Source organism: Pelobates fuscus, chromosome 6 (assembly GCF_036172605.1).
Source record: "Pelobates fuscus isolate aPelFus1 chromosome 6, aPelFus1.pri, whole genome shotgun sequence".
Lineage (NCBI taxonomy): Eukaryota > Metazoa > Chordata > Amphibia > Anura > Pelobatidae > Pelobates > Pelobates fuscus.
Window position 1 is genome coordinate 21,516,073 of NC_086322.1, and position 14,602 is coordinate 21,530,674.

Sequence of the window (14,602 nt, forward strand, 5' to 3'; positions counted from 1 at the left end):
TCACTTCTCATCTTGGCGTAGCATTCCCATCGATGTAGAAATTCACTATACTCTATAATACATCGGATCATAGACCTCTTCTGCACCGCACTCTACATCCATTCCCAGCATCAAACTCCCTCATTCCCGCTATGGAATTCTCACTGCACTACGCAAATCGATCATGCCATACAAGCGATCACTTCGCAAGTAGTAAGGCTTGGTTGAGCAAGATGGACTTATCCAACGCCTTTAATCTACTATCTATTCACCCTTCACTATGACACCTGGCCTACGTTCAGGCGGCCATCCTCGCTAACCATTTTGTGGCTATTTTTACAGGCTGACTTGCCTGGCAGCAACCTCTCAGCTCTTTTTAGTCTGCTTTTACATTCCTGGTGTCCACAACACAGCCGCTGAAGCTCTTGCATGCTCAGTTTAAGGTCTCCCTACGACCTACTACCAGGATACAACCTTTTAATGAGAATCTTGGACTAAGCACAGTTACACATACACACGCTTCACGACTACTCTGTCACTCACGCCAGGGCTTTGTATATTGTTCCATGTCACAAGTAGAGTTTGCTGAATTCAAGACTTTTTTAAAACTATTTTTTGCCTTCTCCTCTGAACCTACATATCAAGCATCTTATTTATACCTCCTATGCTGTCACTCAGTTTTACGCATCCAAGGTCAGACACACTATAAGTACTAATCCATTACTTCACATCTAAACATTCCATTAAAGGTAAGCTACATCATGGCTTCCTTCACTGGTCTTTCTTTGGCAGAAGCACTGCATCAGCAGTTCCAAGCTCTTACACCCCAGTCCACATCACTAGGTGATGGGGCCCACAGGTAAGCCTCACCTAGTTATATATACACCTCAGTAAAAGCTCCTTACTAGCTTTCAGTACAGAAGCCGTATAAACTTGCAATAGTGTGTTTTCTTTGAATCCTCTTTTTGCCCTCTTTTGCAGGCCTACTCGTACGTTGGCTTCGGCACACCTCAACCAACTTTGCTTCTCCTTCTACATTCCATTACGTATTAGATAAAACGTGTTCAACTGAGAAGACAGACCACTTATTACAGAAACACAAGCTCTTTTAGAGAGAGTGAGTTTCAGAAAGCTGGAGGACAGCCAGTCAGATTAAAGAAAGGCAAGTGGTGGCACATTGTAGGACAGTGGGACAGAGATCAAGAGAGAATAGATATCTGGGTGTCATTGGCATACAGGTGGTAAAATCCAAAGGAATGAGTTTGCTAAGAGAGGCAGTATGAAAAGCGAACAGAAGGGGAGGATGAGGGGGAGCAAGGGTCATTGGAAAAGGAGACATTTAATTAGTGTTAGGAGAGATAGGAGGGGGAAATCATGAAAAGGACAGTGTCACAGAGACAGAGATTCAAAGAGTTTGGAGAAGGATACGATCAGTGTCAATGGCGGAGGATAGGTCAAGAAGAATTATGGAGTAGTGGCCTTATGGGTGTGCCCCTTCATTCTATTCTCCACTTTGTTTCAGGAGAACACTTTCAAGCAATACCCTCTGATTCAGATGGAAGGAATGGTAAAGAGAAATAGTCAAGGGTGGGTGGAGAGGAGGAGAACAAGAACAATGAGTATTTCTTGGTCAAGTAGTGATATCAAGCTTCTTTTCATCATCTACCCATCACCTCTAAAATCGAAGTAGGGTTCCACCTACGCGTTAGCCAGACCTATATGGCAGGATACAGATTTTCTAGAGACACCAACCCAGCAGAGTAATCTCCACTCTCCCTCTATTTTATGCATATATTTTACATGTTTCATCCTTTATGGGCATATCTTATTGCATCTCTATTTCCGATTTTGACATTAACTGTATTTTTATGTCATTTAAGAAACTACCTTTTTGATTTACATTCTTAAAGGCACAGTACCTTATTTTAAAAGATTTGAAATATTTTCTCATTCATTCCTTTTTAGATTATAGATAGCTTTAAGCTCCTACAGTTCACATTCATATCTTACAAGTCCTTTTTCTGTTTTAAGCCATTAACACGAGTCAGCTCCTGGTACCCACACACTATCCTTTAGAGTGTTGTTTTTCAGCTATTGTCTATAGGTTTTGTGAATCCCTATTTTTCCCCAGCGTGAGCAACTCAGTGTTAGTTAGACTCCCTCTCCTCTGTGTACACAATAGGTATACCAGAACCCTCCCCTTCTCTGAAACAAACATGCCTGTGGAACAGACCAAGCCATGAAGCAACATCTATGCCACTGTGGTTCACAGCATAGGGGGATGGTTGACTCCCTTCCTAGGACAGAGTTAACCTGCAAAAATGTCGACCATCCCTGCATTATACAACAGTCATGGAATGCCAGAGATGGATAGTCATTTGGCTGACCTCTAGGCTACTAGTCAGGATGGTTATAGGGTGAATCAAAATGGACAGGAATTAGAGGGGGGTTTACAGTTTAGATAAGGAAAAAGATACCTAGAATTGAACATTCTACCTGATGTAAAGCAAACAGATTGACAGTCAGTGGAACAAGGGATTGCAAGACATGCACAAGTTTAATTTGTTTTTGTACACCAAGACAGAACATGACATTCCTGCCATTTATACAATTCCTATTATACCATGAATGGAATTATGCAAAGTTTGATTTATCTGTACAACATTTCATATTTCAGATCATATTCCATACAGAGGAATGCACAGGATTATCCATCTCATGGTTTGTAGTCTTCCTGGGTGACCATCAGGTTATAGTGAGTGACCCCTTTCCACATTCCCTGGATGGTGGTCTCATATCCAAACAAAGTGCGGATCTTGGCATTGAACGGTACATCCATTTCTGCCTTGGTCACTGATGCCACCATACGTATTGAATGTCCACCTGGAACCTCCACATCTGTGCTGGATGAGAAGGTTGTCTGCAGAAGAAGTCAGAAGGTTAGAAGCTGAAGGAGGAATGGGGCAAACTGGAAATCTGCTCAGGGCCCTGTGTTATTTCAATCCTCCTCTGCCTGTCTGTACTGCAGTACAATGAAGGTAGGTGAGAGATTACAGAGGCACAATACAGGAATTTGTGTTGTGTGTTCTTATTAACCATTTGCCACTACAAGCACAAACAGCTTTAGCATAATTAGGCAGTTTTGGTGTACAAATCATGCCCTGGCAATCTTCCTGCTCAATTCAGGAGATCAATCACTATTTATGCAGTCCTAGTCACACCTCCCAGCACGTGATTTGAACAACCTTCCCAAACATGAAGCTCGGATATTACAGGTTCCTTTATTACATAGTCTGTTTAATCTAGAATTCCTCATCTCCTGCTCGGTTAGTAGCCTCCGAGCATGATCTATACACCAAAAACTGTATCATTAAAATAAAGTTGTTTTGTTGCCTGTAGTATCCCTTTGAGAAGGAGCATTTACTGTAACATGCCAACAGAATACAAGTTAACAAGTTCAGCATAAGTAGGTATAGTGTATTTTATGACAGCTTTTATAGAGGTTGGGCAAGAGTGTACACTGACCAAAGCCAGTTAGCAAGGTTCTTACCCAGCCACCTGCCTTATTGGATATGCAGTTACAGGGCCCACAACTACCAAGTCAGGATGTCTTAACCAGTGGGGCTGTGTCTTTAGAAGCAGATAAAAGTCATACATGGAGTCATGAGAAAGAAACTGAAGCCAGTTGAAGAATAAACCGAATAGCGGAGTGGGTTTTGATATTTCACTGTAAGCAGTATGCCAAGTCTAATCAATAGAGAATACTTTCTCCCTTCCCACAAGCCATGCTTACCTGTGTTGTGTTGGTTGTGGTGAAATTCCAGGTATGAGTTGTGCTCACATTGATGGAAATCTTGGTCTCAGTTTCCCCTATGAATGGGACTCCAGCTTTAAAGGACATCTCAGATCCAACAGCCACTGTGAATCCATGTTGCTGGCTGAAGCTGCTGCTCTCAGTTACAGTTTTGGAGAAGCTAAAAAGAAACCAGTCATTAATAGTTTGAAATTCAGGCTAGTTTACCACCACCACCTCCAATCAAACCCAGTTGGTTAATTTGTTTTTTTTGAGCAAGGATAAAAGGGAGATATATTCATTTGGAATTTCAGTTTGTTCAAAATTCAGAAAATCTTAAGGAGAAAAAACCAAGTGCCTTCTGAAATTCATAGGTCCATTAGACCATATGGAGTGCAGCTTACTCTTTCATGGCAGTGCCATGTGAGGGGCAAGTTATGGAGCCATCTACTAAATGGCTGAAAGGAAAGTTAAGAAAAGTCATTTGAACACCCTTATTCTTAGATGTCCTCAGCATACTTACCCATTCTCATTGTAGCCATCTAGATCATGGAATAGGACTAGAGATGTGGTCTATCCACCACCAATCACAGACCTGGGCATTCCAAGTATTGTATATACACTGCAGGCATTTACCTTCCTAACCCAAGTAGACAGCAGACAGGAGCAAGCAGCACAATGAGGTTTCCATTACTTACGAGAAGGTGTGCTTTAATGGAGTGCTGCTCTTGTTGTTATAGATCTGGGTCTGCACCACCTCTGTACCTTGGGATAGGATTTTCCCTGAATCTGGAAGGAATTCAAAGCTCACAATACTCTGGATGGTTTTATCAATGGTGAAAGAAAGGAGGGGGTAGACATTGTAACCCCAGCCCAGTTTCTGTGCCTTTTCAATATAGTTGGTATCAGCAACGGTCGGGGTTGGTCCTTTATAGATGTTGCCATTCTTTGAATCCACACACCACAGGTCTGACTCTAGGGTGAAAGCCATGAAATGGGTCAGGATGCGCCAGCCTCCTTTTCCAATGGTTTTGCTGGAATCAAGCCAGTTATCGTCTGGTTTGGTTGGGGGGCTTCTCATCATGAGCTTGTCGTCACTTGTCACTGCATACAGGATGCCTTTAGGGTCAAAGAAGAGGGCATCAAATTCATTCCAGATGCCGGTTCCTATTTTGGTGGCTTGGCCATAAAGCCAGGACACATTTTCATTGCTTGGTGCTGGACCCTTGTAGAACTCCCCTTTCTTGGTAGCTGCATACAGAAGGCCATTTGGATCAAAGAACATGAATTTAAACCCATCCCAGTCGGTTTTGCCCACTCTCTTGGCAGTTGAGAACCAGTCCAGGTTTGGATCTGAAGGCATAGCTCCCATGAAAAGCTCTGTACCACGCACAGCAAACAGCATCCCTTCTGGGTTAAAGGCAATCTTACTGACATTATTCAGCTTCCCTACAATGGTAGATCTGGCATCAAAGTTATCCAGAAGATTCTTGGGTGGTAATCCAGCTCTGGCAACATAATCCTTCACAGCAAACAGGAGGGTGTCTGGAAGTCAATAGGAAGAGGTTAGTTAGAAGTAATTCACAACAGTTTGAAATGACAGGTGATGCAAGTCATAAGCCAAGATACTGATTGTAGTTTGAGACAGTTAAAAAAAAAAAAAAACAAGCAGCACAGGAAACATCCCTTCAAGAACACTGGGGCATTTCTTATGGTCTACAGCAGTGCTCCTCAAGGCACACCCAACAGTCCAGGATTTGGGGATTACCAACGTGTGTCCAAGGCATTTAGAAAATATGAACTAAACACCCTAGATATACCCAGGTAATCCCCAAATATGGACTGCCTTGAGGAGCACTGATCCATAATTTTCTTTATACCTCCAGAGATTTCAAATGGACAAAAAGAGGACACTCATTTAGGGATGAGATTCATGGTGTGGCCAAAGATAGAATGGTTCTGAAAAGTTTTAGGCCTTTTACCAACAAGTTGTAGAATTAAAGTGTAGTTTTGAACAGGAATAATGCATCTTATTTACACAGACCAATTTCTAAACACATTTAGTAGTTTAGAGACATTATTGCGGTGGAGTTCTGTTATATACATAGACAATAAGGTGCTCCTAGCAGAGAGGTACTGTGGGGTTTGAGGCCAAAATATGGACTGGATCCCTAGAAATAAGGCCGTCCCAAGACATTACATTTCTGTTATTTACTAAAATTAACCCCAGATCTCTGCAGTTGTCAGGTTAAAGGATCACTATAGTGTCAAGAAAACAAAGTGGTTTTCCTCACAATTTAGGGCCATGAGGGTGCCTCCACCCTCAGGGTCCCCCTCCTGTGGCGCTGAAGCAGTTGAAACCCCCTTCAGCCACTTACCTTCATCCAGCGCCAGGCTTCCTCGGCACTGGTGACCTCTCCTCCTCCCACTGAGGTCAGCTGAGACGAACGTGCACGCAAGTGCCGCGCACAAAGTGTCCATAGGAAAGCATTTCTCAAATCTTTCCTATGGACGCTCTGCGCAATGGAGGTATAATATGCCTCCAGCGTCACAGATGCACCTCGAGTGGCTGTCCAGAAGACAGCCAGTAGAGGCTGGCTTAACCCCAAATGTTAATCTAGCAGTTTGTCTGAAACTGCTATGTTTGCATCTGAAGGGTTAAAACCTGAGGGACCCAGCACCCAGACCACTTCATTGAGCTGAAGTGGTCTGGGTGATTAGGGTCCCTTTAATTGTGCCTCGATGTCCGTGGCAGACAGGCAGCAACCAATCATGCTGTCTCAGCACATGTGATCACCGAGACAGCAAGTCAGAGCAATTATGCGCTGCAGGGACTTTTGGTTTGCCTTCGTGTATGCCAGTTAAGTGGAGGGACCTGGATCTGTGCAGACCTGCCCCTTTCTAATCATTTAACCCCTTTCCTTTAGATATACCCTCGGCGTCAAAACTAATTTAGTTTCTTTATAAGAAAAAACAAAAAAACCACACCCTAAAAATTTTAATTCTCCAAAACATGGATCCATCAAAATGCACACTTAACCTGTGATGTATGTTTGTATTGAAAGGTTAATGGCCAACTTCTAAAGTGGTTTGTATTTTGTGACCTGAGACTGGTAATAAACTGAAGCCATATACATTATGTACTCTGTAAATCAAGACAAATGTACCGTATATACACTCGAGTATAAGACGAGTTTTTCAGCACATTTTTTGTGCTGAAAAACCCCCACTCGTCTTATGGCAACTTACATTGCCATAATACAGACAAGGACCTGGGGCTGGCAGGAAGCTGTAACTTACCTTTCCTGCAGCTCCTGTCAGCTCCCTTCTCTCTCCTCCGGTCCGTGCAGCTTCCAGGTCAGCTCCCTCTGCAAGTCGAGAGCCGCGGGGTCAGAGCGTTGCTACGGGTTACTGTGGCAACGCTCCGCGCGGCCGCGAGACTTGCAGAGGGAGCTGACCTGGGAGCTGCACGGACCGGAGGAGAGAGAGAGAGAGAAGGGAGCTGCAGGAAAGGTAAGTTACAGCTTCCTGCCAGCCCCCTCCTACACAGTGCACACCACCGGACCACCAGGGAGTGAGAGCCCCCCTCCCTGGCCAACTAACAAGCAGGGATTGGGGACAAATAAAAAAATACAAATATTAAATTAATAATTAAATAGAAAATGCCCACCCCCCACCAAGGCTCTGCATCACATGCACACACACACAGCGCATTCAGTATATACACACTGTAAATAAATATTCAGTTAATATAATTTTTTTAGGATCTAATTTTATTTAGAAATTGACCAGTAGCTTCTGCATTTCCCACCCTAGTCTTATACTCGAGTGAATAAGTTTTTCCAGTTTTTTGGGGTAAAATTAGGGGCCTCGGCTTTTACAGTATTTTAAATTACTTCCCCCATCCCCATCTCCCCCCCCCCCCCCCCCTCACTAAATTATACACAGTATAAAGCTTGGATTTTTTTTTATAATAAATGAGAATTTATACATGTATGGCACATCAAGTTAAGCAGCAATTTCAGCCAAACCTGAGAAGATGTGACATATCAGCTAAGACTCCGGTTTTGGCTTTAGATTGAAGTTCATTTCGAATGCCAAACAGTTCCAAGATTTTTTAATTCAGAGAATTTATAAACATGTATTCCTGATACTGCAGTGCCTGTTTAGATTCCCAGCCCTCCTTAGATCAGTTGGAAAGGTGATTTTAGACACTTTGATCCCATGCCATTCTCACAGAAGATAGTGCTGCCTATGTGGCAGAGATAGTCAGGTTTGATATCAGCCAGTACAAGGCTTTCCTGTAGGAAGATGGGAGGTTATTGCACAGCAAGACTATTCGCCTGAGCCACCTATTTGCATACATAGCAAGTGCGGTTGTAAATTTAGTTCTCAGGGCTCCTGCTGCCGTGTCTAATCCACCCCCCCAAGGTATCATTTTGTAGACGTGATTTGAATTAATGCATCTCTATGAGGAACATTCCTGCAGAATGTAGAGGCACTGAGAAAAGCTTTACATACATAGTTCTCTATAATGTGAGAGACTCCCTAGTAATGCTCAGTATATACAACCCTACAAAATGAGCTTAAAAATCCACAATACACAGGGATCACTTACCTGGTGTATCCATTATCAAAGAGAGATCAGAAAACAAGCTCCCAAATCTCTAGACTCCCAGCAGAAATCCTTTTTTGTTTTATCTTGGAGTCTCTGGCTTGTATAGCTGAGGAAAAGTCTCCAGAGATCTCTGTATAAGGGCAATACCCTCAGTGATTAGCTTTATAGTCAGGACCCCTCCCCACACACAGCTGTACCTGGTTTAATAAGCAGGAATGAAATTCACTATCACAGGGTCATTCACTAAACTCTAATCTGAATGGCAAAACTGAGACAAAAATAGTCAAAAAGTGATGGGGATTATGTATAAAACTTCTGACATTCACTTTCAACAAATTTGTGTGAATGTTCCATTTTATTATGAATAAGATTTTTAATACATTGGGGACATATTTTCCATCCTTTGTTGTAGTGGGCCAAAATGTGTTTTTGACACTTTTTATTCCTCTTTCAGATTTTGCTATTTTTTTTCTCCCATAAATCACTGTGATTCTGGGTCCACAGGGCTCCATTGTACCAGTCTGCATCGTCCTAAAAATGCAAGCATATTTTTAATAGGGTATATCTAATCATTTCTTCCATTTTCTTTAAAGGAACACTCCAAGAAAAAAAAAAAGGGAGGTAAAAATCACTATATAATAGATATGCGCCAAAGAAAACATGCATGAATTTTTGCTGAATGTTTTCACTGGAGATATATCTAAAACAAGCTTGGACAATCTGCAGATCTTCTCATTTACTAAAGTGGGAATTAGAGAAATTGAAACCAATGGCAGAACTAACATAGGGAACCCTGGTGCAAAAATGTCTTGCCCCCAATCGCAAGGGTGTCCAAAAGGAAGATCCCCATCTGTTGTACAATTATGTATTATTATACATAATAAAATGGAACATTTGCACCAACGAGAATTGTTAAACATAACCCCTCTGTATTGCCTTTCAGATTTGATCTGCAAATATTTGGTGCTTAGTGAATAACCTTGTGAGAATCTACTGTATTCCTGATCATTAAAGCAGGTACAGCTGTGTGTGGGGAGGGGTCCTGACTATAAAGCTAACCACTGATGGTATTGAACTGATACAGAGATATCTGGTGACATTGCCTGATCGGCACAAGCTAGAGATTCCAAAAGGAAATAAGAAGGATCCCTGCAGGGAGTCTAGAGATTTGGGAGCTTGTTTTCTGATCTGTTTATGAAAATGGATACACCAGGTAAATGGTTTCTCTTCATCGTGTCTAAGATGCTTCTCCCTATAACATACACTCCAAGTGTTACTCTAGGAGCTTCATATTGTTGCTGTGTCTGAATGTAACTACACTAAACCTGTCTGGACTCTGTAGAGGTAAAACCCATTGCCAATTCTCTAACAACTTTAGTTGTGTCAACTGTTCTTACAAGGGGATCTAAAGCTTCTCAGAACAACCCTGCATTTTCCCTCTTTAATAAATTGTAGTGTTTTTATTATACACTTGGTGAGAGAGACCCAATGGAGGGCTGTTGTACTTGTTTAAACTTGGATGTTCTGCTCTGTCTTCTGTAATAGTTTATTATTTCTATAATGGTCTCTCATCCCTGAGATCTTGTTGCTGGCTGCAGGGAACTAATTGGATATCAATTATCTACATTCCAAAGCTGGTATGTTTGTTTTGAATGTCTCGTCCTTGGTAAAACCAGGGTTAAATCTGCCTGTTAAAACCAAGACAACTAGCAGAGTTAGAGAATTAAACTAAACCTGCTATTTATTGTCTGTTCTGCCATTTGCATTTAATTCCATGAACTATCTATAGTGAAGGTTTATCACCCAGCTAGACTTTCTGTTCCTAGCACACTAAGTTTAATGTTGCTCTCCATGGCAGCTTAGAACATGAGGTGTTCATGTGGGTGTTTTTGTGTTTTTTTTTTTTTTTATCTTTCTGATGAGAGCACTTTCTGGGCATTGCCACCCATCCTCCATTTTCAGGCCTGACTGTTGGGATGTATGAGCAAGCTTACTGGCTCACTTCGTATTTCCCCTCGCTAGTTTTAAATTGAACTAGAGCTAAAGCACAATTCCCATAGCTCAAATTGTTTTGTAAGCAATAACCACAGATGTCAATGAGGCAATTCAAAGGGATGTTATGGCACTAGAAATAGAGGCAGACTATACAATTAATAAAAGGAATGGAGCATCTTGGTTATGAAGGTTAAAGGGACACTACAATGATGGGAATACACATCTGTATTCCTGCACTATACTTTCCTTGTACCACCTTGCACTGTAAGGGCTATTAAAGCATTGCTTTAATGGGGTTTGCATAAAAGGCAGTGTCTAGGGAAGGCGCCAAGCTGCAGTGATAATGGTACTCGGTGAGGACTAGGAAGCATGATTGGCAGAGATACCCAGGCAGTCTGCCACAATCGTGTGTGTGTGTGTGTATATAAAACAGTTTGTCTAAGGGTGTATACATAAACTGCAACATTATCTGTGGCGAAACCAGCTTCGCCACTGTGAACTGGAGAGGCCTGGTTGCTAGCCTTCTGCCCTGCGACTACGGCCCCTGGACATATTGCTCTATAAAAACTATATTTGGGCATGTAATAATTGATATTACTGCTACTGGGCCTTTAAGGGCCATCCGTGAACTTATTGGGACTTTTGTGATACTGTACCTTTAAGACTGTGGAACATAGTACTTTAACCCTGCCTTTAATATCCTGTATGTATTTATGTGTTGAGTTAACCTGGGATATAGATATGCAGTATTCATCTGATTGTTCGGTAGAATCACTCCATTCAGTATATTGAGTGAAACTACCGAACAACCAGACCACCCAGGAATAAGCGTGCCTCCAATTACCGTTTGCAACAATGTTGCAAACAGGTAATTGGCAATCTATGCAATGTATTCTGTGTCCTCTGGGTGGCCGCCATTCGGGAGCCGAACACGTGGCGGCGGCCATCTTAAACTACCGAACAGCGGTGTTTTGCCGTCGAGTGTCTGGAACTGAAATCGGACACTCGACTAGGCAAGCACCGCTGAGACCTCCAGACTTCCAGGATTTTGTGGGGAAACTACTGAACGGCCCGACGTTCGGTAGAAAGAAACGCACGAACTAGGGGATTCATGCGAATTCCCCTTAGTCTCTATAACCCAAGTAATTCGCCTGTTTCTATTCCCTTTTCTGTGACCGACCGCAGGGCCAAAATGCATGGAACTGTTTTCGGATACTTTACCCATGCGGTCGGTCAAATCTTTGGAAACCCATATCTCCCGAACCATTCATCCGAATGACTTGAATTTTGAATATGTTGTCCCCCTGAATAAAGGTGTACCCCCTGTTTTTGGGGTACATCCAGAACTTGGCTGGAAAAGTGTACCGGATAATTGGGTTTAATGTTATCTGAGGGGAGGGGATGTGTGGGCTGAACCATGTATGTGATTGGTTATGTTATGCCTCCCCTGGGTGTGGCCTGTATGTGTACTCATGTAATAAAAACCAGGCTGGGTGCCCCAGCACCTCAGACCACTGCTTGACCTTCAACACGGAGCTTTGTCTCGTTTCTGGGGGGGGGATTAACTGTATGCTGTTGAAGATTGACTGCTAGGAGTGTAAGCTGATGTCTGCTTTTCCTATTCATCTGCTAGCAGCTATTCGTGAGGTTCCAGCTTGGAGTGCTATGTTATTCCCTGGTATGCAGTTCGGGAGTTTAATGCATTCACCTATATCCAATTCATGAGTTTTGATGTTCTGCAGTAGCTGTGCCTTTCTGAGAAAAGGGGATTATCGCCTAAACGGATTTTAATGAGACTGACCACCTGTAACATAAAATATATATATATATATATATATAGTCGGGGACAAAAGCCGTATACATGATAAGTTGGATATATGAGCAAGTCGGTTGTGGTGTGCCGAAACCGACGTATCGGGTAGGCCTGTAATAAAAGAGGGCAAAAAGTTGAATAAGATACCTTATTACACATCTTTACGTTGCAAGATTCATAACGGCTTTACCTACTCAACTCTAGCTCTGGTTGTGGTATGTATCTAGTATTATACTGTGGATTTCCAGCGTCCTAATGTTTATGGTGTGAGCAGGGACATTTTTTCTGGAAGCGGCTGATGCTGCCCTGATTCTGGAGGAATGTCCCGAAAAGGCATTGGGGTTGAGTCCCCGCCTAGTTAAGAGGGTTCTGAGGTACATTATGAATTTAGCTGTAGTGAGTGGTTTGCCCTGCAGTTAAATAGGGGCATATTGAGATTTTGGTCCTGTGAGTGATAACCTGTAAAGGTCTGACATTTTGACCGGCACCTTATTGCCCGTAGGATTGTCCCTACGTATTACATATGGCAAGAGGATGTGAACTGTTTGGTACTAGGATGGGCACTTAAGACATGGTGTAGCCAGCCAGGTAAGTTTTGTAGTGTTAAGAGAGATTTTATAAATTGTGTGGGCAAAAAGGAGAGGAATGTCGCAATGGTGACTAGTGAACGAATATTGGTTTTATGGTAATCGGTGGTAAACTTGTTGTAAAGGTGAAATCTCTATTGTATGCTTGTGATGTATAATCAGAGAGGGCCGCTCAATCCAGAAATCTGCCAAATGCCATGAGGCGAGTTAGTGCAGTATTAAGCCATGGAATGTGGGTATAGCCAGCTGCTTTATTGTCAGAAAATCACTTTACTTCCCCTATCCGATCATGCCTCCCCAGGCCTTGTAGGCGGCCACTATGGGGCAGATTCCAAAGAAATGTTGACGAGGAATAGAAACTTTTTTTTTTTTTTGTCTCAACTGGCCAGGCAACTCAGAACCAAAAGTCACCAAATTGGCTGTGAAATCAGTGTGTGCAGACGCATTGGTCCATGTAACTGGGAAATTATGAGAAATGGTGGGAATAACCTGGCCCCCAATCCAATGTGGTATGAACCTGAGCCATATGTGTAGGTCTGCTAACAACTAGTGCCAGAATGCAACTGTCGGTGGGAAGAAGACTCAGCGGTCGGGAAATAAATGTGCAGAATAATGGCAAACCTCGATGTGCCCAGTAGGACTGTAGATCCATTCTCCCCCCACCCTCCCCGCTTGTTCTTCAGAAGGAAAGGTTCCCAGGACTCCGATGCGCTGTACCTTCTCTGTAGGTGGACATGTTCTGTAGCTTATTAGTGTCAAGATGAATGCCTAAGAAGGTCAGTTTGTGAAAGTGGAACCCATAGTGAGGAAAAGTGCCATCGTCTTGTGAATACTAACCAGAGCGGAGTGAGGGCGTTCTATCGTGAGGAAGTTATCTAAGATAACCGGTGACTGCAGGACATTCGCTAATATTGAGTGTTAGTCAACATAGTGTGTTAGCAAATAAGAAACAGCTTGGGGTTACTCTTTGCTCTAAAAGTTACACGTGTGGGAAATTCATGACAATCCCTCCATAAAATGCCATGAACATGCCCTTGGGATGGCTGAATAGGTAGAAGCTTGGAGGCATAGGAAATGTCTGTCTTGCCCACCCAAGCTCTGGTCAACCCCTTTGGCATAGTGCTGGGGGAATTCCTTAGAGGAAATCAATGAGTTGAGGCTAGGGGTGGGTAATTAATATGGTTGAATACCTTCTTAAGCAACGTGATTGTGTTGCGGGGTCTATTAATGCAGACAGAAGGTTCTGACACTCGTGAATACCGGACAGGAGTGTGACCAGACCTGTGTGGAACTGGTGTGTGGAAACCTTGATGTAGAAGTCGACTGAGTGACAGAAAGGCTGTGCTTAGAGGTAAAACTCCAGGTTGTCGATGCAAGCCTTCTCTATGGTGAGGAGAAGTAGAGCCACTTACATCACAAAAGTCTGAAGGCTAGGATGAATTCTGGGATAGTGAGTTTCTGATTGAGTCTGGGATTCTGGTGTATAGAACGACGTACAGATCATCGTAGTAGTAAGACTTGTACTCTAAGACATCGTGGGAGGCAATCAGTAAGGAGACTAAATTAACCTTTCCAGATGTCTTTGCGTATGGTCAGGGACACAAAGTATGAGGGAGTAATAATGTAAACCGATGTGCTAAGGGAGGGATTTGAAAGGATAACATAACCATGAGAGGGATTTGGGAGTCCTGTGGCTGGGATGTGCATCAGTGCCTGTGGAGATTCCCGTCTCTGTAGTCCATCGTTGATGTTATGTATGGAGGCAAGTAGAGTGGATATCAACGGTTTGACTTCATGTGATTTGGACTAGTGGGCAG

General features: G+C 42.8%; 1 protein-coding gene across 1 annotated transcript; it reads right to left on the bottom strand.

Annotated features, from left to right (window-relative positions):
* Positions 1 to 2,659: 2,659 nt before the first annotated feature.
* LOC134615214 (tachylectin-2-like) lies at positions 2,660 to 8,403 on the bottom strand. Its single transcript, XM_063459709.1, has 4 exons — positions 8,391 to 8,403; positions 4,471 to 5,317; positions 3,773 to 3,953; positions 2,660 to 2,899 (listed from the first exon to the last, which is right to left on the bottom strand). Exons 1-4 carry the CDS (start codon positions 8,401 to 8,403, stop codon positions 2,696 to 2,698), a joined length of 1,245 nt encoding a protein of 414 aa, XP_063315779.1. The 3' UTR covers positions 2,660 to 2,695.
* Between the last annotated feature and the right edge of the window lie 6,199 nt (positions 8,404 to 14,602).